This window comes from Ammospiza caudacuta, chromosome 9 (assembly GCF_027887145.1).
Source record: "Ammospiza caudacuta isolate bAmmCau1 chromosome 9, bAmmCau1.pri, whole genome shotgun sequence".
In the NCBI taxonomy this organism is placed as follows: domain Eukaryota; kingdom Metazoa; phylum Chordata; class Aves; order Passeriformes; family Passerellidae; genus Ammospiza; species Ammospiza caudacuta.
Window position 1 is genome coordinate 5,796,620 of NC_080601.1, and position 23,067 is coordinate 5,819,686.

The window sequence follows — 23,067 nt, forward strand, 5'->3', positions numbered from 1 at the left end:
GAGCACACCGGGGTGCCGGGGTCCCGCTCCTGGCCCTGTCCCGCTTTCCTAAGTCAGGAACGGATGGTGGAGTGAACCTTGTTGGAGATCAAGGGGTGCGGGGGCAGGGCACGGCCAGGCTGGGATGGGGTTCTGCTACTGAGCAGGGCACTGGCCAGGCTCTGGTACCCCCATCTGCCTTCAGTGGGGTCCCTTAAATAAGGGATGGAGTTCTGCTCAGTGCCAGTCTGTGAGTGACCCCATCTGCCATCCCTGGTGTTCCCTAAATCAGGGATGGAGTTCTGTTCACTGCCAGACTGGGGTAACCCCATTTGCTTTCCCTGTTGTCCCCTAAATGTGGGATGGGGTTCACTCAGTGCCAGGCTGTGGTACCCCCACCTGCCTTCCCTGGTGTCCCCTAAATGTGGGATGGGGTTCACTCAGTGCCAGGCTGTGGCACCCCCATCTGCCCCCCCTAACTCCCGCCGGGACACGGCCGAGCCCCGGTGTGTGCCCCGCTGTCCCCCGCGGCCGTGCCGGTCCCCACGTCCGTGACCTTTCCCTTTCCCAGGGCATCCCCTGCGGAGCGAAGGAGGCGGTGGCAGATAAGGGGCTTTGTTTGTCCTCCCGCCGCGCTGCCCGCGGCTTTATCGGAGGGGCTGAGCTGGCTCCGAAGGCAGCCCGGGCTCTATCTCGGCTGCTGTCCTTGCCGAGCCCGCGGGGAACAGAGCCCGGCGATAAACACGGAGCGGAGCGGGGCGCACGGGGCTCACGGGGCTCACGGGGCTCACGGGGCTCACGGGGCTCATGGGGCACACGAGGCACACGGAGCAGAGCGGGGCTCACGGGGCACACGGGGCACAGCAGGGCACACGGGGCTCATGGGGCTCACGGGGCTCACGGGGCACACGGAGCAGAGCGGGTCACAGCAGGGCACACGGGGCACACGGGGCACAGCAGGGCACACGGGGCTCACGGGGCTCACAGGGCACACGGGGCACACAGGGCACACGGGGCACACGGGGCACAGCAGGGCACACGGGGCACACAGGGCACACGGGGCTCAGAGGGCACACAGGGCACACGGGGCACACGGGGCACAGCAGGGCACACGGGGCACACGGGGCACAGCAGGGCACACGGGGCTCAGAGGGCACACAGGGCACACGGGGCACACGGGGCACAGCAGGGCACACGGGGCTCAGAGGGCACACAGGGCACACGGGGCACACGGGGCACAGCAGGGCACACGGGGCACACGGGGCACAGCAGGGCACATGGGGCTCACAGGGCACACGGGGCTCACGGGGCACACAGGGCTCAGAGGGCACACAGGGCACAGCAGGGCACACGGGGCACAGCAGGGCACACGGGGCTCATGGGGCTCACGGGGCTCACAGGGCACACGGAGCAGAGCGGGGCACACAGGGCTCACAGGGCACACGGGGCTCACGGGGCACATGGGCCACAGCAGGGCACAGCAGGGCACACGGGGCTCACGGGGCACACAGGGCTCACAGGGCACACGGGGCACACGGGGCGCACGGGGCCCCACCTGCTCCCACCCAAAGGGGCACAAAGGGCTCCGGGCACCCCACCGGCAGCTGCAGCTGCTTTTGGGGGTCACAGCTTGAATCCATCTGCATTCTGGGCGTGGAAGTCCGGGCTGGGGAGTGGGTAGCATCCCAGGGAGCAGAGGAGAGGTGTGGGGAGCTGGGAACAAGTCCTGGCTTGTGCCCACAGCTTGCAGAGATACTCCCTCGGTTTTTGGGACAAAAAAAAATGAACAATCCCCCAGCCCCCAGCTGTTAAAAATACACCTCAATATTTGCACACTCAGCGGGATGCTGCTTGGGATCCTGTTTTTCACAAAATGCACCTCATGGGTTATTTCTTCCCACAGCCACCAAGACATTGGTACAAATGTTGGCTGGTTGAGGCTGAAAATAGAGGAGGATTTGCTGGTTTGGGGGGTCAAAATGGGGGGGAAGCAGCAAATAAACAAAAAAGAGGTAAAGGACCACAGGGAAGGCGCCCAGCTAAAAATAAGCTGGAATTCTAGAGCCAAGCATAAATATTTTTCTTTCTTTGCCATAACATCTCCTAGTAGGCAGCAGAGCAAGCAGCTCTGGTGCGATGGCAAGTTTTAAAGGGAAATGCAATTTTTGATCCCTGCAATAAAATAACCCAGCTGGGAGGGGAGGGCAGGCAATGTGGGGCTGGCAGCTCCTTCTGCTTCCCAAAAGAAGCTGGGATCCAGGCCACTCCTCTGCAGCAGGGCCTCTAGGAACGGTTTTGGGCTGGAAAGCAAAGTTTTAGCATTGGTAATCCCTGCACTTCCCCTCCCCTGGTGCTGCTGCTGGCAGCGCACCCGGCGTGGTTTTTGTGCAGGAGCAGCGTGTGTTTCCCCCTGACCTGCTGTCCTTTCTGGGAGAGCAGGGATTGAGGCTTTCTGGACAGCCTGTTCCCAGCCTGTCTGTCCCAGCCGTGCCTGCCCCCCGTGTCTGGGCTGGGTTGACTCCCTCGCTCTGATTCCCAGCCCGGCAGTGCAAAGGGTTAAGCAGGAGCCGGGGGAGCGGCTGGCACTGTCGAGGGTCCTTGGCCGGGCCCCTGCCCCGATGTGCTGAGCTCAGCGCTTTGCAGGCTGCAGGGGAGGGGGCTGGGAAGGAGGAGGAGGAGGAGGAGGAGGAGGAAGGGAGGAGATGTACTGAGGGGCTCAGCGAGTGCTCTGGCTCACGTCGCTGCACACTGTGCAGTGGGGAGCAAACTCCTGACCCATGGGCTACTGCTATGGAGGAGCCCCTGGCTTCGTTTTTTTCCCAAAAAATTGCTTTTAGTTAAATTTACACCCTGTTTTGTCACACGGGGCTGGCACTGACACTGCTGGGATCCTTTGTGTCCAAGCAACAGAGGGGCTGAGGCCATGGTTTATTCTGTGCTGGTGGGGTGGGTGTCCCTCACAGCGGGTCCCTGGTGGTGGCTGGGGGTGACAGGCACCGAGGGGTGACCCTGCACCCCCGAGCCCCTGGCCAGCCCGGCAGGTGAGCTGTGGCTGCGTGGGCCGCGGTGGCAGGTCCCGGCGTGCCGCCGGCCGGGCAGGCCTGTGCCACAGCCAAACCTCGCGGGCCCGGCGCTCGCCCCGGGACAGGCAGCGGCAGGAGCCGGGCGGGGAATGGGGAACGTGCAGCCATGAGGGTGGTGGCCAGGCTTTGGCAGCCGGGATGCCGAGCTGAGTGCTGCGTTGAGTGCTGCGTTGAGTGCTGGGTTGAGTTCCAGGTGGGCACCGTGTCCTTGGCAGGGTGTGGGCTGTGAAACTCCTCTCGCCGCGGGTGCTTCTGGGGGAGAAGATGGCAGAGGGTGTTTCTGGGGGTGCTGCCCCACACTGCAGCATCCTGGATGTTGGGAGAGGCCCTCCCTGCGGGCGGCCTGCCCGGGCAGCGAGGCGAGCGCGTGCCTTGGCTCCATGGCCGGCGCTGGGGCCTGGCCAGCGGCGAGAGGAGCCGGGGAGGGGAGGTGTGAGCGGGGCCTGTGCCGGTACATAACGTTCTGCTGCGAGCACCCACAGGAAAACCAACAGCAGCTCTGAACGAGGCTCTTTGTTCGGCTCTTTTTTTATTTCCCCTCCCCGCATCAACTTTTTCTGGCAGCTGCCGGGCTCCCTCCCCCCTGCGGCCCCCCGAGCTCCCGGGACCCCGGGCCAGGGGGACGTGGGGCTTCCACACCCCAAGGAGAAATACCCACCGCTGGCTCAGCCGCACCGATCTGTAAGGCAGGAAATAGGCTGGTCCGGGAGTTTCCAGCTGCCAGGGAAAACCTGGGTTTGGAGGAGGGGGAGCATGGCAGGCTTTGCCCGTACGGATCCCTCCAGTTCTCCCTGCCTTACATAAAGTGTTTACTGAGAGGGAGGAGGGAACGGCCAACAACATGTTTTTGCATTCGTAGTACTGTACAGGGTGAACTTTTCACTTCCTCTCAATGGCTCTCACACATGTGTCTATTTTGGTGTTGGGCACACATACAAACACACCATGTACAGCACAGAGCTGGGGACGTTCCCTGCTCCTGCTCTGTCCCAGCACAAGAAACTGCTGCAAAACAAGCAATGGGAGGAGGGCGAGGGGGATAAATCTCAGCCCCGCCGTGTTCTGGATCTGGATGGGGAAGTCTGGGCAATGCTGGGGCACTGCATCCCCTGGGCAGAGCTGCAGGCACAGAGCCCCTGGCATCCCAGGAGGGCTGGCAGGGTGGAAAGTTTCCCAAGTAGAGCAGTGAAAAGGAAAAGCTCTTTCTGTGCCTGACTGCGCTGAATCAGCGAGCAGGGGTTACCGGGTGTGGGTGAGGGAGTTTGGGGGATCTGCTGCTCCGCTCCCAAACCCCACAATGCCATGGGGTGAGAATTTTGGCAGGTTTGGCCAAGGTAGATGTAGGTGGTTGGAGTGAGCAGGATTAAAAATAGATGCCACCGAGCAAATAAAAGCGGAGGGCTGAAGCGCTCCCTCCTTTCCCGAGCAAGCCCATCTGGGATGGATGGAGTGTGAATCCTGCCTGCCATCACGTTTGAGCCGCTGAGTGTGCAGGAGGCCCCCACAGAGCAGGGCCTGGCAGCTCTCCAAGGCTGGGGAGGAGGTTTTCCGGGCTGGGGCCGGGGCTGGGGCTCAGGCAGCGTGGGACAGTCTCAGCTGAGCTCAGCCCTACGTGAGAACGGCCCTGCGCTGCTCCCGCAGCCACGCGGTGAATTTCCACGGAGCTGGAATTGCGGCTTCACCGCGGCTCAGGCAGCGTGGGGCTCGGCATTGCCCACAGCTGGCTCTTGGCACTGCAACTGATTTATGCACAGCAACACACACAAAAGGTGGCTGTGTGTTTTCCCCCCTCAGTTTTAGCTAATTGCTGGTGATCTGAAATGGGAACGGATCCCAGTTAATCTGTTTCAATGCAGATGCGGCTGGGCTGAAATAGTGAGTACAAAATACAATCATCTCGTAAGTGAGATGTTGAAAATGGAAAAATTAGGCATCTGGAGCAGTAAATCAAATAATTGTTTGCATACGGTGCTGCTCCTACCCCCTGCTGGCCAGCAGAGCCATGGGGTGAAGGCTCTCATCCATGGAAAATCAACATGTTGAAATGGTTACGCCAGAACATGGAAATCCAGTTCCCTCCAAGAACAGAAGTGAAGTACAACCGAAAAACAAGACTATTAAAATGGTTGGATTTAAACCAGGGTCTTCTCCTGTGGCTGAGTTAAACCAGGATTCAAATCTGACTTAAACCAAGCCAATTTTCAGTATGGTTTGGTTCCTCTCACATCAAACTTCAGTCTCCATCATGACAGCTGATCTGCCTCTGAGCTTCACTAAACCTCCTAACTCCCAAACAGCTGATTGTTTCCCTCATCAGACCAGACAAAGAGTTTCAAAGACAGAGTTATTTTATTGTCACAGAGAAATCTAATACAGAACTAAGAGGACAAAGTTTCAGGGTATTAAAAGACTGAGCAGTGTCCTGCCAGCGCTACCAGACAAACAGCGATGGAGAGGGAAGGGCTTGAGCAGTGGCCGAGGCACTGCTGCAGGAGGTGACACCGTTGTCCCCTCACCCAGCGCTGGGACAGTCTGTGTCCATCCCCCAGAAGGACGGCAGGGGCTGAGGAGTGCTTCTGGCACTTGCTCCAGAGGGTTTCCCCGCTCACCCAGCGCTCCTGCTGCGCTCCAGCAGGAACCCAGGTCGAGTTACGAGGTCGCCCTCCCCACACTGTCCCTGTGCCCCCTCTGTAAACAACACAGAGATTATCCAGGGGCTGTACAGCTGATCCTGCCTTCTAACTTACAGAAACCAAGCCCTGCCAGCCTGGAAGGACCTACAGAATCTCGTCATTTCCGTTTATTGGCAGCTTTACTGGGGATCCCCACTCTCAAAAAAAAACCCAAAGCCCCATCCTGCCGATGCAGCTGCCAGCATCTGATAGATGGGGGGTGTTTTGGAGCCAAGCCAGGGAACGTTTTTCTTCTGCTCCCTGACAGCAGTGATCCAGACACGCTCAGCCTGAGGAGGGAGTGAATCCCAGGAGCTGCTCTATTGGCTTGTACCTCCACTCATCTGCCTCCAGCTCTTCCACCAGACCAGCAAGTTTTTCCATCCTTGCGACTTGTTGATCTGCAAGGAGTTCAAAGGTAACTGTGGTTTGCAATGGCAGTGCAATTAAAGCTTTCAATTAGATGCAAATTCCCAGCTGTCAGTGGGGAGCAGGGCAGAATGGAACCCACGGAGCCCATTTGAATTGAAACCCACTCTGTGCAAACAGCGAGGAGAAAGCAGGGACAGGCTTTTCTGCCCCAGTGTGTGTTTACCCATCCCTGCCCGTGCCACGTATATTCAAGTCCCAACAGGGAAACATCAGGCCCATTAGTGTACAGGGGTGAAAACAGGATGAAGCTCATTTCATAAAGCATAAATATTTATAGTGCAGAGGAACAGAGAAGTTCAGAGAGGGCTTGGTCAGCCCATGGTAGAGCTGGGTGCAGCAGGAGGAACTGTGCTTTTGATGAAGGTCCTTGGAGGAGGACCTGGATGAGGGTGGCAGAGAGGCTCTGCAACCAGAGACTGCTGATGAGAGGAAGGTCCCCAGACAACATCTTCCTCTCAGATTTATTTATAACCAGTTGGGCACACAGTGTCCATTTTCAGTTAGATGTGCTGCAGTGATGCAGAGATGGGAATGTCCCTTCTCCCAGCTCTGCTGAGGTCTAACAGTGCTGTAAGCTCACTGCAGCCTCTTGGGGAGACGGCCCAGGGCTAGCAAGAGGCATAACATAAACTGTGTGTGATTTGTGCTGACTGCAGCAGTGGGTGCTTTAAGAGGGACTGTTCTCACCCCACCTCCTGCACCCTTTTGGAAACTGTCAAACAAACAAGCCAAAAAATGATGACCTCAATCTTTTTTTTTTAAGCCCTCCAACTTTCTTACAGGGAGCAAACAGAGAGGTGCTCCACACTTGCAAAGGCTGGTGTCTGTTGGGGTGCCAGACTGTGTAGCAGCCCCTAGTAGCTGCCGCCACAGCACAGCTCTGGAAACAATGGCTCTGGAGCTCAGCTGTGCTTTCTGGTGCAGAAATACAGGATCACGGCCTTGTAAGCTGCTGCACACCCCCACAGCTGGAGGAGGACAGGAAACCTCTCCACTCAGAGACAACAGGTGGAAGTACCATTCTGGCTGACAGAGGTGGGGACTAGAGAGGATGTGACCCTCGAGCAGCAGACAGGATCTGCTGCTGGGCTCTGTGAGAACCAAAGCTGTGACACAGCCCAGCCCACAGCTGGGTCACAGGCACCTGGGCGAGGGCAAAGGGCCTGGCAGGGAAGCAGAGGCTCAAACAGGACGTCAGGCTGCTCCCTGGGGAGGCAGGGAGTGTTCTCAGCCCTGTCACGCCACGCCACGCGCGGCCGCCTCCCCAGTGACTGGGGAAACCTCACCTGACCCTGCCAGGGCCACAGGGCTCAGCAGAGAAACAAAGGTGCAGTGGAGCGTCCCTGTGCCCCAGGCAGAGACACTCAGTGCCGGCCGAGATCAGAGCGTGGGCGTTTCCTGCCCAGAGCCTCCTCCTCCTCCCGCCTCACCTTGTGCTGCCACACAGCCAGGGATAAACAAGCGTCGGAGGCACAGCCCGTTCCCACCCCGCCTCTGTGGGCTCCCAGCACTTTGCATAGGGCTGGCAAAAGGACTCGGTGGTGGCCTGACTGAGCACTCACGCTGCTTTCTTGTGGCTGACAGCCCGGAGCAGGGCAGGCTTTGCCCTCGCCGCCCTCCCCGAGCCTCACGCTTACCGTGCTTCACTTGCTTCAGCGTGGATGCAACCTGAAAGCTGAACACAGACTCACACAGGAACCTCTCAGAGCCATCTGTGAACAGAATAAGGAGATGGTTGAACCCCAGTTTGAGGCTGAGCAGCCTTCAGAGCCCCTGATCTCCTGTTTTAATGTTTGAGGTGTGGGTTGACTCTTGCCTTGTTCTGACACTTTCCCCTGTGCTGACTACAGACCCTGCACAGGGCTTTGGCTGCTTCCTGATGCTGCCTGGGAAGACATCCCAGAAGGAATTCTGTTACATTCCCTCTGACAAGCAATTTTAGTTCATTTTAAATAGAAGTTAAGCTAAGGAGAAGCCAGGTAATGTTATGGCAGTCTCTGACTCCCTCAGGGCTCAGACGCTCGTGTCCTTAGAATGCTTTAGGATTTCCCATGGGCTCAGACCATAACCCTACACAGAGTTTCAAATAATGTGTATCTTGCCATCCAAGTCAGTAATTGATCATGTAAGTGACTCAGAAATAAAACAATCTGGGAAACACAGCTAATTGTGTACCAAGCACTGCCATAGTTTCTACTGCCTCCTTCTAAAAAACCCCAAAATACCTATGGGTTTATTTAGAAACAAGTGAGATAGCCAAAGCAGCAATAAAAATCAGTCAGACAGTGGGAATTTTTGAACAGGAAACTGCAGCTTCTCCTCTGGCAGCTGCCTGATGAAAGAATGAGTGTATCACCTTTGGTGTGAGAAATTCAAAAGCCAGTCTAGAGCTTCCTGCAACAGGGACAGTGTTTGGTTGCTGCTGCCACCCAGAGCAGGTGAACCGCTGTGATCCTGGTAAAGAGGTCAGCCCAAAGCACAACCCATTTAAAGCTCTGTGCCACAACAATTGGAGAGCAGTTTCAAAGACAAAAATCTGGAAATACCTAATCCAAAGCTGAACCCCAGGAAAGAGCTGGAGTTTCACTGTGCTCAGAGCTTCCTCTCACAAGTGCTGCCCCAAATACATTGTGGAGATATCAGCAAGAACTTTTTCAGGGAAAAACATTGGAAGGGGCTGTCCAGGTAGGTGGTGGACAGTTCCTGGAGGTGTGCAAGGGATAACTGGACATGGCACTCAGTACTCTGGTGCTGCTGGCAAGGTGGGGATTGGTCACAGGCTGGACTCGATGGTCTTGGAGGTCTTTTCCAACCTAAATGTTGGATTCTCTCCTCCAATTCCCTCTCTGTCCTGCTGAGTGGCTCTCAGGAGGAACAGCTGCCTGTCTATTTGGTAACACGAGGTGCTTCATTACTTTAATTTGTTTTGAGGGCTTGTTAAGTTCTGTGAGCAAACCTTTAGTCATAATTACTTCAATAGCCTGGCATATGGGCTCTAATGTGTAATAAAAACAACCCTTCAACAGCACAGCCAGCAGCTCCCAGCTGCCCTGGGCTGCCACAGGGACACTCCAGCCATGCCACGGTAACAAGGGAAGTTCAAGGGGAGCAGACACAGGTTTAACTCTGTCACCTGGAGGACCTGCCCTTCCTCCCTCACCCAGAGCTTCCTGGGCTTCTCCTTCCACGATCCCGATGAAGCTGGTGGCAGGGCTCGGGCACCCAGATGCAGGCTGGCAACGAGACAAGCTGCCGCCTGGACTAACCCAGTCAAATCCAACCCAAACCAAGAAAATTACTACTTCTGCCAAGAAAAATATTCCTGTCTCAGCTATCCCCGCAGCAACCCCTGCCCGACATCAAAGGATTAGCTAACAATGAGCAATTAACCCTGTCATGTTCCCTTTCAGGTAGATACTTCCTGGTCTGAAGTGTTGTCATGGAGATAAAAAGGAGGTGACAGCCAGAAAAATCCCTTCTTCATGGACTGGTGGGAAAGCCGGGACCAACCAAACCCCGGTGCTTCCTTTCTACCTCCAGCTTTTGCCAGCGGGGTGGGAAGTTCAGCAGCTGAAGGAGGAGCGGGGAAGGAGAAGGGCAGCAGCAATCACCTTCCAGCATCTCCCCAGCTCCTTTGGGGTAAGTGAAGAGGGTTTTGCGGGGCGGCGCCAGGTCCGACACGCTGAACCCCGAGCCCGTCACGGAGCTGCCGCTGACTCCGCCAGCCGAGGAGGATGAGGAGGAGGCTGCCATGGCACCCCGGGCCAGCCTGCGGGACACAGACAGGAGTTAGGAGGGATGAAGGCAGCGAGGGGCAGGATGAAGCCGCCCCCGCTGCCCAGGCTGCCCTGGGTGTGTGGGAGAGCTGCCTGTGCCCGCTGTGGGGACGGGCACGGAGCTGTCACACCCCGAAACTGAAGGCAACCCCCGCTCCGACCCCTCGGAATTCCCCTGGGAATTCATCCAGAGCGTGCACAGAGTAACGAGGTGCAGGCTACTGGCCTGAATTCACCGGCCTTCAGCTGCCCTGGCGCCTGTCCCGCTGCCCAGGGCCATAAAAGGCGGGGTTTCTTTCCTTTTTTTCCTCCTCGTTTCCAGGAGCACAAACACAGAAGCGCTGCTGCCTCATAAAACCTGGAAGGCTGCGGGACTGCCAGTTCCAGCAGCACATCCTGCAGGGAGCCACGCCGTGCCTAACCCGCAGCAGCTGCTTTCTGCATCACTCAGACGTGCTTTTGCCTTTAAAACATTGCGTTTGACTTAAACTGGCAGTGCCTGAGGGTCCAGCACTGTGCAGCACAATTCCAGCTGCCTCTCGCATGCTCTCAGCCTTGTTTTTAAGAGGTACTGGGTTTGTCACAACGTGGGAATTAAAACTCCTCATGTCCCTCTCTGATAGTACAAAAGGTGTCACTTGGCCCTTATCAGTGACAGCACTTGCTGCTTTTCCAAATACTTACAAGCACTTCCAAATTATCCTGCCCATTTAATTCACTTCTGTTATCGTATTTATTTCTGCTGCAGGCTCTGCAGGGTACACACACAGTGCCCTTGGAAAGCACTCGAGGGTTTTGTGGACAAAATGGGGTTTTAAGACCTCAAAGCTCATCTCATTCCAACCCCTGCCATGGGCAGGGACACCTTCCACTATCCCAGGGTGCTCCAAGCCCCATCCAGCCTGGCCTTGGGCACTGCCAGGGATGAGACAGCCACAGCTTCTCTGGGCACCCTGTGCCAGGGGCTCACAGGGGATCATTTCCCTTGTGCCAGGGGCTCACAGAGAATAATAGAGAATAATTTCCCAATATCCCGCCTAACCCTGCCCTGTGTCAGTGGGAAGCCGTTCCCTTTGTCCAGTTCCTCCATCCCTTGTAAATAAGTTTCTCAAGAGTGCTCAGTGTTACTGAGCGCACCACAGAAAACAGCAGCTCACAGGAGCCTGGGGGCTTGGGGGCCGTGACGAAAAACGCCTGCATAAAACAAACTTTTATTTTTGCCACGCTATACCCAGCAACACCTCCCTCAGCAAACCCTCGGGCTCAGCTCCCTGCTCGCAAGGGAGGTGCGAGATCGTTTGCGCTGAAACGATGCCAGCCGGGGCTCGCAGACCCGACAGATCCCTAAGTGTGGCTGCAGGGGGTTTATTTTAAACAAACACAGAGGAGAGGAGGCGGCAGGTCAGGGCGATGCCTGGGCCTGTTACAGGAACCTCCAGCCAACGCCTCAGGCGCCTCAGGCGCCGCCATCTTGGGGGGCGGGGAGCCCCGCGCTCCCGCCCCAGAGACCACGCCCCCACATCCCATGGCCACGCCCCCTAACGCCCATGGTCACGCCCCCCACACAGGCCACGCCTCCTCCCCGCCCTCCCGCCCATGGCCCCTCCGAGCCGCTTCCCGGTGAGTGCGGGGCCCACGCGCCGCCGCAGCCTCTGCCCTCCCCGCGCGCTCATGCCGTCGTCCTTCACCTTCCGGGCCGCCGCCGCCTCCCGGCGCTTCCCGGTCCCGTTGCCGAACCCTCTCTCCTTCACCCGGGAGCCCGGACGGCGGCTCGGTGCGGGCGGCGCGCGTGGCCGCGCTCGCGGTGCATGATGGGGCGGGGCGCGCGCCACTTCCGGCGGGGGGGGGGGGAGCGGGGACAAAATGGCGGCGGCGAAGGGAACGGGGACGCTTCGCTGCTCCTGCCGCCTTCCCGCAGCGGTGTCAGCGTAAAGCCGAGGGGTTCTGCTGCTGCAGTACCCGCGGGGCCCCGGGGATTTGCGCGGTGCGGGCCCTGCCGCCCTCCCCGGCTGGCGCGGAGCCGGCTCCCGCGGAGCCCCTCTGGATGCTGCCTCAGGAGTCGGATCCTGCAGCCCCAGCTGCGCTCTGCCTCCCGCTGTCGCTGCTCGCTTTGCAGAAGTCCTTGTGTCAAAAAATTGTGACACATTAAAGTATTAAGAACTACCCCCCTCCCTCCCGCCACCGAAAAAAAGCCTGTAAGCAAAAGCCCCAGCGACTGATTTTTCATGGCTTTTCCCGTCATTGTACACAGTTGGCCTCTGCACTTGTTTCCTTGAGCCACAGGAATTATTACTTTTATTGAAGTGTAATGGTTTTTATTGTCCTGTAAGTTCACATGATTGTGAGTCATTTCAAAAGGTGGGGCTCGAGCTGAAGGGAGAAGTATTAACATTAACCTTCTCAGCCTGATGTCACTCTGTGATAAATGCTAGTTGCTTCTGTGGCCAGCTCTTCTTTTTTTTCCTATTCTGTTGCAGTGGACAGGTAATCCTTCTGACAAAGGTGAATTTTTGGGTGGAAACTTTATTTTCTGAGTAACAGATTCTGGTTAAAAATTGAGATCCAATATTAAATTAACCATGCCAGTGAATATAGAAATTCAAGTGCTGGGGATATGAAGTTTCTGACAGAACACTGCTGGCTCTTTGTTTTAGCACCATTAAATGTTCTCCACTCTAAACATTTTTAACTCAGTGCCAGCTAAAGCCCAAAGAAACTATGAAATGTCACATTGCCTGAGGTTACAGTGACTTTTAGCTGAAACCTGTGAGTTTCAGAGTTACATAGCTCACACTGCTTAAATTTCCTGCGTCCACTTGATTGTGCTTTATATACTTGTGATTTCTCATCAAATTGCTCTGTGATTGAGACACGTAAGGTTTGAGGAGGTGTTGCCTTTCTGAAGAGTCTACATGGAGGCGCTTTTAGCTCAAGGAGGGGAGGCTGAGATTGAATATTAGAAAGAAATTGTTCTCCTGTGAGGGTGGCAAGGCCCTGGCACAGGGTGCTCACAGAATCCCCATCAGAGCACCTGGGATAGTGGAAGGTGCCCATGGCAGGGCATTGGAATGAGCTGAGCTTTAAGGCCCCTGCCAACCCAGTGTGCAAGGAAACCCTGAAAGGAGCTTTTCCTTGGCCTGGGTTGGCAGAGCTGTCTGTGTTGTTGCAGTAGGAGGAGCAGGAGCAGGAGCAGGATGGATGTGCTGAGGCCCCCCTTGATAAGGATCGGGGGCCGAGTGTACCGCAAAAACCTCATCCAGGAGCAGCCCTTCCCACACGAGGAGGAGGAGGAATTCTGTGCAGGTAAGGGGTGATGCTCAGGGGGTGTAAACATTAGCACTGGGGACCTGGGGAGCTCTCAGAGTCACCTCTGATGCCTTTGTGGGCACAGAGACCTGCCCATGTGGTGGATTGAGGTGTTCAAGAGGGAGAGGAAGGCTTTGTGTTGGTCCCTGATGATCCTACTGCCCAAAGTGGAAGCAGTCCCAGCTATCCCAGGTGGGCTGGCTGACTGTGCTGCTGACTGTTCTGTTTTCCTGCTGACTGTGGAAGAACTGCAGGAAAAGGGAAAGCCAGATGAGCTGTGTAGATCTGTTTTTCCCAGGTTTCTTTCTTTCCCTTACCATCTTTATTTGCAGACATGGCAGCTGTTTGCTAAAGACCCTCTGTCCTTGCAATGTTTGTACCTTTAAAACTGGCCTTTTGATGACAAAATTCTTCCTGTCCTGGTATTCTTTTGTCTTTCTGCCTGTATCTTTGCTGTAGTTGTGTGTGAGTTGTCGTGGGCACAGAAAAGCTCCAGTGTTACTTTTCAGATGGGGCTGTGGCATTGTGTCCTGTTTCTCCTCCCACCTTGCCTTCCAGTGGATTGCACTAAGCTTTAACCAGGTGCTTTCCATTCAAATCCTTCCCTGCTTGTGTTGGAAAGGGAATAGGCAGCATGGATTCTTCCAGGGTGTTCTGTTTGATCTGAGAACAACCCAACAGCCTGCGGACGAAAGGAGCATCTGTTTCTAAATCACTGGCTTGAACCCTCAGACCAAAACTCTCCTCACCTTTCCTCTGTCTTCTTCTGCAGCCTTAAATTTCTGGATTGTCTGCCAGAAGAGACCATTCCCACTGTGTGGGAATTACACAAACTCCAGCTGAGAAAAACCCTGACCTGTAACTACCTGCTTCCTGTGCCTCCCTCCCAGCCGCATTTAGAAGCTGTCATTTCTGGTAGTGAGGTGATAAATACAAAGCAGTAACCCACAGCAGAGAGAAGCCCATTGCTTCCTTCATTTCACCTTGAAAGAAGGCTGGAAGGAGGCTGTTGTCCTCCATAAAGCCCTGCCAAAGGTGGCAGAGGTCTGGTTCTGATGCGGTTTTCCTGGCAGGCCCCGGTGATTGTGTGGATGAGCCCTGCGATGCCTTCGTGGTGGAGGAGACCGAGCGAGGCTTCCAGAGCCGCCTGGAGGTTCCCAGCCCCCTGTACAAGTGAGCCTGTGGCTTATTGGGGAAGAAGTTGAGCACAGAATATTTATTTTTGGAGGTTTGGATCTCTGGGATGTGCTCGGGGTTGGAGCGCTGGGGAAGGGGAAATTGGCAATGCCTTGAAGTGCGGTTGGGCCTCGCTTGACTCCTCACCGGCCCCGTGGGAGGGACAGCAGGTGGTGCTTGCTGGCTGGAGGAGAGGCTTTGAACATCTCTTCCCTTGAACATAAAAGCATCAAGGAGGCTGGGAGAAGGGAGGGGAGGAAGAGCTGGAGCGAGCAGCCTGGCAGGGGGAAGTTTGTGGGAGCTTTCAGAGAAAGCACACATGACTGGAATTGGCTATTGACTCCAGTCCCTTGTTCACTGGGGAACCTGTGGTGTTCAAAGTTTTATCTAGTTATTTTTGACAGTTTTATAAGTTAGATAGTTTTGCTGAAATACAGAGAAGGAAAAGTCATCCATTGTGTATTTGGATGCTGGCAAATGACTACCTTGAGCAAAGCAAAAAGCAGAAAAAGAGCCCTTATTTCTTCCTCAGCTGGGATAGTGGGAAAAGAGATAACCCACCTGATGGAGAGGATGCGGTGGGCAGAGCTGTTATGGCCCTACCAACTTATTTTAACTTAAAGCAGTTGTGAGCCATAGCTCAGCATTGTCCCATGTCCTGGGGATCACCTCTGTGCCTGCATGTGGAGCTGGGTGTGTGCATCCCTCCAGCACAGAGGCTACAGGGCTGGGCGCACGTGATGGAGAGTGGCCCAGTGTCATTGTGTGAGGGAGACTCTTGCACTTTCTGCCTCCAGGTACATCATTGGGAAGAAAGGGGAAACCAAGAAGAGGCTAGAAACAGAGACTCGAACCTCCATCAGCATTCCCAAGCCTGGAGTGGAAGGAGAAATTGGTGAGTAAATCCACATCCACAAAATGGATGTGCTTTTGTCTACTCTTGCACAAGCACAGTTTAAGCAGGGAGGGGGTACTGGAGGTGTTTTCCCTTTAATTCCTACTTCTTACACAGCCCTGACTCACTTTTTGGCCCTGGGAAAGTTACTTCACTTTTCTCCTCAGCTTATTTTTATTGTCTATAAATCCTTATTAAACAATGTCAGGTTTGGGGTTTTTTTTGAAGTCACTTCTAGGCATTAAATGGCTTGAGAACTTGGGTCCTGAATGTATTGTATTTTTTGTTTTTAGTTTTGCTTTTAAAGTAGTATTCCATCAATAAGAAACTGAAATAAGTATTCAGAGAAATGCTTGTTTATCTGTGTGCAAAGTAAACATCTGCACACGCTTTAATATGAGAAGGGTTGGGATGACATTCATGACTTTCTGCTGCTGGCACTAGAGCCCAGCAGTCAGAGCAGGGCTTCTTGTACCATATGTTCCCTCTCATCACTTCCAGGGATTTAAAAAGACAGGAGACCTTGCTCATCAGGGCTGACCCTTGTGGGTTCTGCCAGAGTGGGTATTTGGAGGGTTCCTTAGGGCGTGCTCCAGAGATTTCTGGCACAGGGATGTTTGTGACAGAGCTCTGAGGAGGAAATGCTGGGAGGATCCCACTGTGATGCTGCACAGGAGCACAGTGCTGCTTCTCAAGGAGTGGGTCTTGACTTCTTCCCAAGAACTGTGGAGGATTGTTAGGAAGGTTGAGAGATGTTGAAAACATGGCATAATAGGAAGCCAAGGAAATTTTGCTTCTTGCTGTTCTTTCCTTTTGAGCTCAAGTGTTCTCTGTTTGGTGCCTCAAAGTGCACGCACAAATAACAGAGAACAGTTATTTGATCCTTGATTTCCATGGCATTTTCACTCTGACTGCCTATCTGAAAACTTGAAATAATGCTCTAGAAATCTGAAGGGTCCCTGAATTGGTGGCTCTCAGTGGTTTTTGGGCCCTCAGAGCAGAGGGATGCTTCTGATGGCATCACCCTGTCTTTGCTGAGCAAAGCACAGCCGCGTCAGGCATTTTAAGCCAAGCAGGGAGTCTGGCAGGTTTCTCAGTGCATGGCTGGGGGTTTTGATTCCTTGGGAGGCTGGGACTAACAGCAGAGAGCTTCAGGGAAGCAGCGAGGCTGTTTTTGCTGTGTTTGCCTGCAGTGATCACGGGGCAGCAGCGGAGCGGGGTGATCTCTGCGCGGACGCGGCTCGAGGTGCTCCTGGACAGCTTCCGCAGGAGACAGCCCTTCACACACTTCCTGTCCCTGCCCCTCAACCAGCCTGCCATCCAGCAGAGCTTCCTGCACTTCAAGGAGGAGGTGCTGCACAAGTGCTCTAAGGTAGGGATCCCCATGGAACAGCACTCTAATCCTGTTTCATTTATTGCCAGAGCTCTTTGGCATTTTTCTTGAAGACTTTAAGTCAGTGGGTCTGCTGTGAGTTTGTTGAGTGCTGTTGTGAAATTTTCTGAAAAGTTGAATGGTTTACTTAGATATCCTCCCATCTAGAAAAGTCTCTACTAACAATTCACTAAGTTTCAAGAGGTTTGGGGGTTTTGTTTTTAATAGGAAAGTCACTAAGTAATGTAGTGGACCTGTCTACATTTTATATGATTTTTACATAACCGTGAAATTAGGTAAGAAGGGTCAAAAATTTGCTGCTGCTTCTGTTTTACTTTCCTTTTGGCTCCTGCCAGTGCAGGAAGATGGGTGTCATTGCCAGAGCTGAGTGAGGATGACTTGGTAGCACATGCCATCCTGCAAATCTCATCACTTCCCTTCTTCCCCAGGAGACTTTGTGCTGACAGCACTCCTACTTGCCTTCAGATCTTGTGTTGGGAGGAGCAGGAAATAGTTAGGCATAGGGAAATGATGAAGAAAATGAAGGGAAAGCTGGGAAAGCTCTGCATTGCCTGGTTTATTTTAGTGCTTCTGGGCTGGCAGAAGTGGTGTGTCAGTGCACAGGGCTGGGCTGAGGAGAGAGAATGGTGTTATTAAATTGCCATGTTCTCTCTGTCTGCTGCAGGACATCTCTAGGCAAGAGAGAGGTCTCTCTGTGACTGCTGCAGGTTGCATTGCAGGCACACTGCAGGGCTCTGTGGCTGATTCTCTTCACTTTCATCTCCATCACTTCTTCTGGTGCCTTGCTAAGGTGAAAATACAATCTTGCACATAACACATCTTAAGAAGTTTAGTTTCCTATGTCTTCATGCCATGGGTGTGAATTATCTGACATCTGGGGAGACAGGAGTTCTTGCTCAAGTTCTCATGGTCACTTGCACGTCAGCTGTTTCATCTCCAAGAGCAGAAATGAGCTGTCTGTGCAGTCTTGTCTTTCCTGGCAGTCAGGATTTAAGCCCCTGTTCTCCTCCCAGCTGTTTAATTCCTTGACACCTTAGGAGCTTTCTATCACCTGACATTAAATACAGCTGAAATTGGCCAGCAGTTCCAGGGATTAGCCAGTGCAATGCCAGGAGAACCTTTCCCTCAGGCTAGGAGGATGATCTCTCTTCATTAGCCAGCAGCACTACCTTTATTAAAGCTCACCTTGATTAAAGGAATGCCCTGCAGGCAGGGGCATGGAAACATTAGCCTGGGAAGGTGTGGGCTGGACAGAGAGTTGGGACCTGGGGCTGGCATCGGTGATGGCCTGGCTCCCTCTGTTGGTTTCTGCTTTGTGTGGGACACACCAGGGTACAGTGAGAGAGGGGCTGGTGGCCTGCACAGGGCTGTACAGGGACACACCAGGGTACAGTAAGAGAGGAGCAGCTCTTTGGGGGCTGCACAGGGCTGTGTAAGGGCTGCCTGTGCCATTGGCTCTGGAGTGAGGCTGTTTATTTCAGCATGGGCTCTCTCCTGCCCTTTATCCCCTTCTGCCTGGGCTTATGGCTGCTGCAGTCCTTTCACCTGGCCTTCCTGGAGATCCTGCACTGCTGTGCCTGAAGGCTTGGCATCCTGGACTCCATGTATTTGATTCTCCTCCTCCTCCAGCTGTCTGCCAGCAGGTCCTGTGGATCTCTGTGGTCCCTCCCTGTGGCCTTGCCTGCTGCAGTAACCTCAGTCTGTCCCATACCACCTGCTGGCTTCTGGCTGCCTTGCTGTTGGATGAGTGTTCCAAGGACCTTTCTAAGTCCTTTCAGTTTCTAAGATGTGTGTTTAACCATCTTTGCAGGCAGTGCTGCTGTTTGTGCTCTCCTCCAGTGTTTTCAGTCCTGCAGCACACCAGGCTCACCCAGGCCCAGCCCTTCTCCCTGCAGAGCCCTCATTTTCCTGCCTCCTTGGTGGGTTGCATCTCTGCAGCCCTCCTGCACTGGTGATCCTGCTTGCTCTCCAAACCCCTCCTGGTCTTGTCTGTCACATTGTGTCTCTTGTTTACTCTTAAATGTCAGTTTGCATCTCTGGGGGGAGGGGGGTTGTCTGCCATCTCTTACAAACGTGCTCACAGACTTTGTGCATTCCTCAAGTGCTGTCAGTCACTTTTGGAAGGAGCTGCCTGCAAACCTTCACATGCTCCTTGTCTCAGAAAACTGCAGCAATCCAGACTTGGTCAGGGAAGTGCTGAGACCAAGCACTGGCTATGTTCATCTTTCCTCCTCCTGCCTTTCCTTCTGTCTGTCCTGCAGGTTTTGTTGTGTCTGGACAGCTCCAAGTCCCATAAGGGCCTGAAATGTTCCTGGCACTGCTTACATCAGCTCTAGAGTTGCAATTTTGAGTTTGAAATGTGGATCTCAGTCAGTAACAGGTATTCAGGGGGTTGCATATGCTTGGCCTAGGAATATATAGTGCTTTATTTTCTGCCCTTCCTTCTCCTGGTATTAGCAGAAGGGTTTCTAGGTATATTTATTGCTTCCTGTTAGTTGTGGAGTGCAGTGCAGCCCTGTGCCTCCCTCAATCACTCCTGCAGCCAGTAATGCCACTCTAATACCACTTTATCTCACAGCAGGGTCTGCTAGAAAGCACATCAGTAATGAAAAACAGTAATTCAAAACTGTGCCTCACAGAGCAATAAAAGAGCTTATAGATTTGTCCAAAGCAATGGGATTTCTCAGAATACTTGAGGAAATCTGAATGGGTTTCAGTGACAGAAGGGGGGTGTTTCTCTACCTGGTCCAAAACATCACAGAATGAGGTGAACTTCAGCCTTTGAATGAGGGATAATAGTGGCAAGGAAGGGAAAGGAGCAGGGGTGTTTGTGTATGTTGTGTGTGTGAGAATCTCTTCTGGCCATTGAGCATTTGTGAGGGACTCGGTTTCTCTCTGAGGCAGTTACCATGACAACTATTCATTTATATTTTATAGCATTTTGTTGGTAGGTATTTGCTTTCTAAGTTTTTTTGTGTGTGTCTTTAAATGCTTTTAGAATATAAACCTTGTGCTGAAATACAGAACACTTCAGGTGTTGTTCATGCTGTGCAGTCAGGGCTGGCAGGGAAATGAAGCAGGGCTGAGGGGAGGTTCTTTTAGGCTAATTTAATGTAAATATGGGGAGGTGGCTCACCTGGACAGGCTCATCACTGATGTGGTGCAGTAGGAGGTCTGGACAGCTGGGTGACCTTGGAAGTGTCCTCTCTCTCACAGTCAGAGTGAGGAGAGCTGAGATGTCTGTCTGAGCATGCAGGTGGAAAAGGGAAGAGACTTTGCAGTGAAAAATCACAGTTGGGTCTTGGAGAGCTGTGCAGTGTTTGCAGACTGAACAGGCTGCAGCTGTAGCAGGGAAAGAAACATGATTGCTGTCATATATGGCAACCTGTAAATACCAAACTGCTAGTGAGGTGTTTTATCTCAGAGTGGAAGGGACAGAAAGTGGGAGCGGTTTTTGAGCCTGTAGCTCCTCAGTCAATCCTGTGCAAATACTGTTTTCCTGGCTCACTCCTTTGTTTGTGCATCAGGGTGGCACAGGGCACAGAGCTGGCATGCAGCATCCTGCTCTTAAGGAAAAGAATCCTGAAAAACATAAATCTGTCTGCAAACATTGGGAGCTCTAAAACAGTAGAGAGGGCAGGGCCAGAGTGGAAGAGCTAAGGAGCTTGATCCCTGGGCTGAGGTGTGTTGTAATTTAGGGTTTCCCTGCTACAAGGTCTTACATTTGGAGGGACAGCATGCTTGGGCTTTGCAAGGAGTTGGAGACCCCAGATAAAACCCTTTCTATGTTCCTTCTAAAGAGGGAGAGCAGAAGTAGAAGTCTTTGGTAGCAGGAGGGAGAAAAAATGACTGAGTGGAAATGAGGTGAGATTTTTTGACCATGATAGGGCAGTGTTAGGGAGAGGCAAGCTAAAAAGCACAGTCACCACATATGGGTAGTGCATAAAGGGATTATTCTTCCTGCCTCTCAATACATCCTAAAGAGCCCAGGTTTGAACAGTAAATTTTTGTAGAGACAACAGGGCAGGTTCCCCTGAGGTGACTCAGTGATTGCTGATCACACATCATGATCTGGGGTTGGAGTAATTGAGTTCCAGCCTTTTTGCATCCTGGTGAGCAGCATCCAGCCAGGAAGGGCTGCTCAGACACCCCCAGGAACGTTGGCTGCTCCAGGGAGAGCCAGCTCTGACGCAGCATCTATTTTATGTGTGGGAGAAGTGGGATCTGCTGGCCTGTGAAAGAGTAGGGAGTGCAAGCAGGGTTTTGAGGAGCTGTCTGAGATACTAGGGAGTAAAGCAGGAGGATTATCTAGGTCTGGGCCTGCTCACTGTGCACTGCCCTTCCCTGCTGAGCTCCCCAGCAGCAGCAGTGTGGCTCGTGGAGGTGACGTGCCATCCTTTGTCAGCTCAGCCCACACTCAGGTGTTGAAAACCTCAGGGGAAAATGCTGCTTTTGAGGCAGGGTCATGTTTACAGCACAAATTGTGCTGGGGCAGAAAATGAGGGCAGGCTTTGGCTTTTTGAGCTGCAAAGGGCTGTGTTGCTGTACCTCATCTGTGCACTCTGTGACCTTGGCTGGTTATCAGTGGCAAGGTTAAATCAAACCTTCTCCCAGGTTCTGTTACCCAAGCTGTTTTTTTGTGAAGGGCCAAATATTCTGACTGCAGATATCACAGGAGAAAAAAGGCTGACAGAGAGGAATCATGTCCTGTCATGCATGTGAACAGCAGCATGAATTAAAGAAGCCACAAAGCTTTTACTGCAGGGAGGGGAAGGCAGGAAGAAATGAGATGGGGCCATCCCTGGTGTTTGCCAGGCTGTGGCTGCTGGAGCAAGCTCCTGGCCTCTCTTTTGCAGCCTGCCTTGTCCCTAATCCAGCCCAAAAGCTGTGTTGTAGAGAAGGGTCTGCATGTGATCATTAGGCATGAAAAATGCTGAGCGAGATGTGGGGCATGAAACTCTTGACAGGCTGAGATACTGCAGCATTTAAACGTCTGAAAGGTTTTATTTCAAACTCTGGAGCACAGTAGAAACTTGAAAGCTATTGTTCTCAGCTGGTGCACTCTTTTCAGATGCAGAAAGGCTTCCATGGCCTGGCAGGTTGGCTTCTTCTGGAGTTAAAATTGGAGGTTATTTAATGCGCTGATGGGAAGTGGCCACTAAGTGGAAATAATTGTTTTAATATGGGTGTGTTAACCATCCTTGAGGTATTTTTATAAGTATCCTAGAACAGAATTGCAAGTTTCTTAAAGCTGGATGTAACTGCTGCTCCACCTGGGAGCAGTTCCTCCCCAGCAACAACACACAGCTCTTCTTATAAAGGGAATTTAAACTTAATTCACCTCAGCAAACTATAGGGTGTATGAGAAGCAGAAAAGTATAATTATCAGAGCTGGTATTAGCTGTGCTTCTGTTGTGAGGTGTAACCTGTGTTTAGACAGGATTTAGAGACCATTTAGAGCTTGTCACTACAGCTGGTCTCAGTTTTATTGCACAAGAAATGGATTGAAGTTTTAAATCTGAGCTGGCTTGTGTTGAGTTCATTGCTGGTAGCAGATGCTGTGTCGACACCTGTGGAAGTCTCCTCCCAAAAACCCCATACAAGTGAGTGTTGCAGGTCTTGGGTACCAAGTTACAGCCTGCTGTCCTGATCTTCAGGCTGCTGTTGAGCAGCTCTGATGGAAGAGCAGGGAAACTCTGTGGTGGGACTGCAGCTCATCTGCCAGGCTGAGATTGCTTCCTCACAAAGCCTAGGGTGTTTTCAACTTTGAGTCATTACCAACCCAACCAGAGATAAAGGGATTGATGCCAGTGACTTGGTACCTGCTTTCTGTGGTGTTTATCCCTGTGGTGGAGCAGGGTGTGTGTGGATGAGGTAAGACACCTCTGTGTGATGGATTGATTTGTAGGATCACGGGGTCAGCAGCAGCCTGTTCCAGAACCCTGCAAAGCTCCACCTGACTATCGGGACGCTGGTGCTCCTGAACGAACAAGAGATCCAGAGAGCCTGTGACCTCCTGCAGCAGTGCAAAGAGGACTTTGTGGAGTAAGTGGTGGTAGAGGGATGTCATCACCAAGGCCTGGAGAGTGGGGAAAGCAGCACTCTGTCTTGATGAGGAACAGTGAAGAGAAGAGCAGCTCAGTAGTGTTCTCCCAACTCTACAAATTGAGAAAAATTTAGAAATGTTTTGAAACATTTAGAAATGTTTCAAATGGGGCAGTAGAAATCACTGAGCAGCCACAGAGAGCCTTACAGCATCTGTAGCTCAGCTCAGACCCTCAGCATTCCCTGAAAACCTGCTCTGCTCCCTTCTCCTCCTCACATGCATCCCCATTCTTTGTGCCTGAACGGTTTT

The 23,067-nt window shown here is 53.2% G+C and overlaps 2 protein-coding genes across 3 annotated transcripts in view; one reads left to right on the forward strand and one right to left on the reverse strand.

The window, feature by feature from the left end:
- Positions 1-5,409: 5,409 nt before the first annotated feature.
- Positions 5,410-11,757, reverse strand: ANAPC16 (anaphase promoting complex subunit 16). Its single transcript, XM_058810212.1, has 4 exons — positions 11,631-11,757; positions 9,778-9,935; positions 7,804-7,878; positions 5,410-6,135 (listed from the first exon to the last, which is right to left on the reverse strand). Exons 2-4 carry the CDS (start codon positions 9,917-9,919, stop codon positions 6,020-6,022), a joined length of 333 nt encoding a protein of 110 aa, XP_058666195.1. The 5' UTR covers positions 9,920-9,935; positions 11,631-11,757; the 3' UTR covers positions 5,410-6,019.
- Positions 11,516-23,067, forward strand: part of ASCC1 (activating signal cointegrator 1 complex subunit 1) — a 34,594-nt gene continuing 23,042 nt past the window's right edge. Inside the window, exons 1-6 of one of the 2 annotated variants that reach the window (XM_058810209.1) lie at positions 11,516-11,562; positions 13,112-13,245; positions 14,322-14,421; positions 15,222-15,319; positions 16,513-16,691; positions 22,621-22,757. In XM_058810209.1, coding sequence (XP_058666192.1) covers positions 13,137-13,245; positions 14,322-14,421; positions 15,222-15,319; positions 16,513-16,691; positions 22,621-22,757 — 623 coding nt within the window. In that variant the 5' untranslated portion in view covers positions 11,516-11,562; positions 13,112-13,136. The remainder of the gene's footprint in view (positions 11,563-13,111; positions 13,246-14,321; positions 14,422-15,221; positions 15,320-16,512; positions 16,692-22,620; positions 22,758-23,067) is intronic. The other variant, XM_058810211.1, reaches the window with a different exon arrangement.

What these genes read in the sequence shown, in the direction of transcription:
- ANAPC16 (XM_058810212.1), bottom strand. Translation starts at nt 9,919, where the DNA reads ATGGCAGCCTCCTCCTCATCCTCCTCGGCTGGCGGAGTCAGCGGCAGC. An exon ending in AGCTGGGGAGATGCTGGAAG is followed by an intron (nt 7,879 to 9,777) that starts GTGATTGCTGCT and finishes TTCTGTTCACAG; the next exon opens with ATGGCTCTGAGAGGTTCCTG. An exon ending in GCTGAAGCAAGTGAAGCACG is followed by an intron (nt 6,136 to 7,803) that starts GTAAGCGTGAGG and finishes AACTCCTTGCAG; the next exon opens with ATCAACAAGTCGCAAGGATG.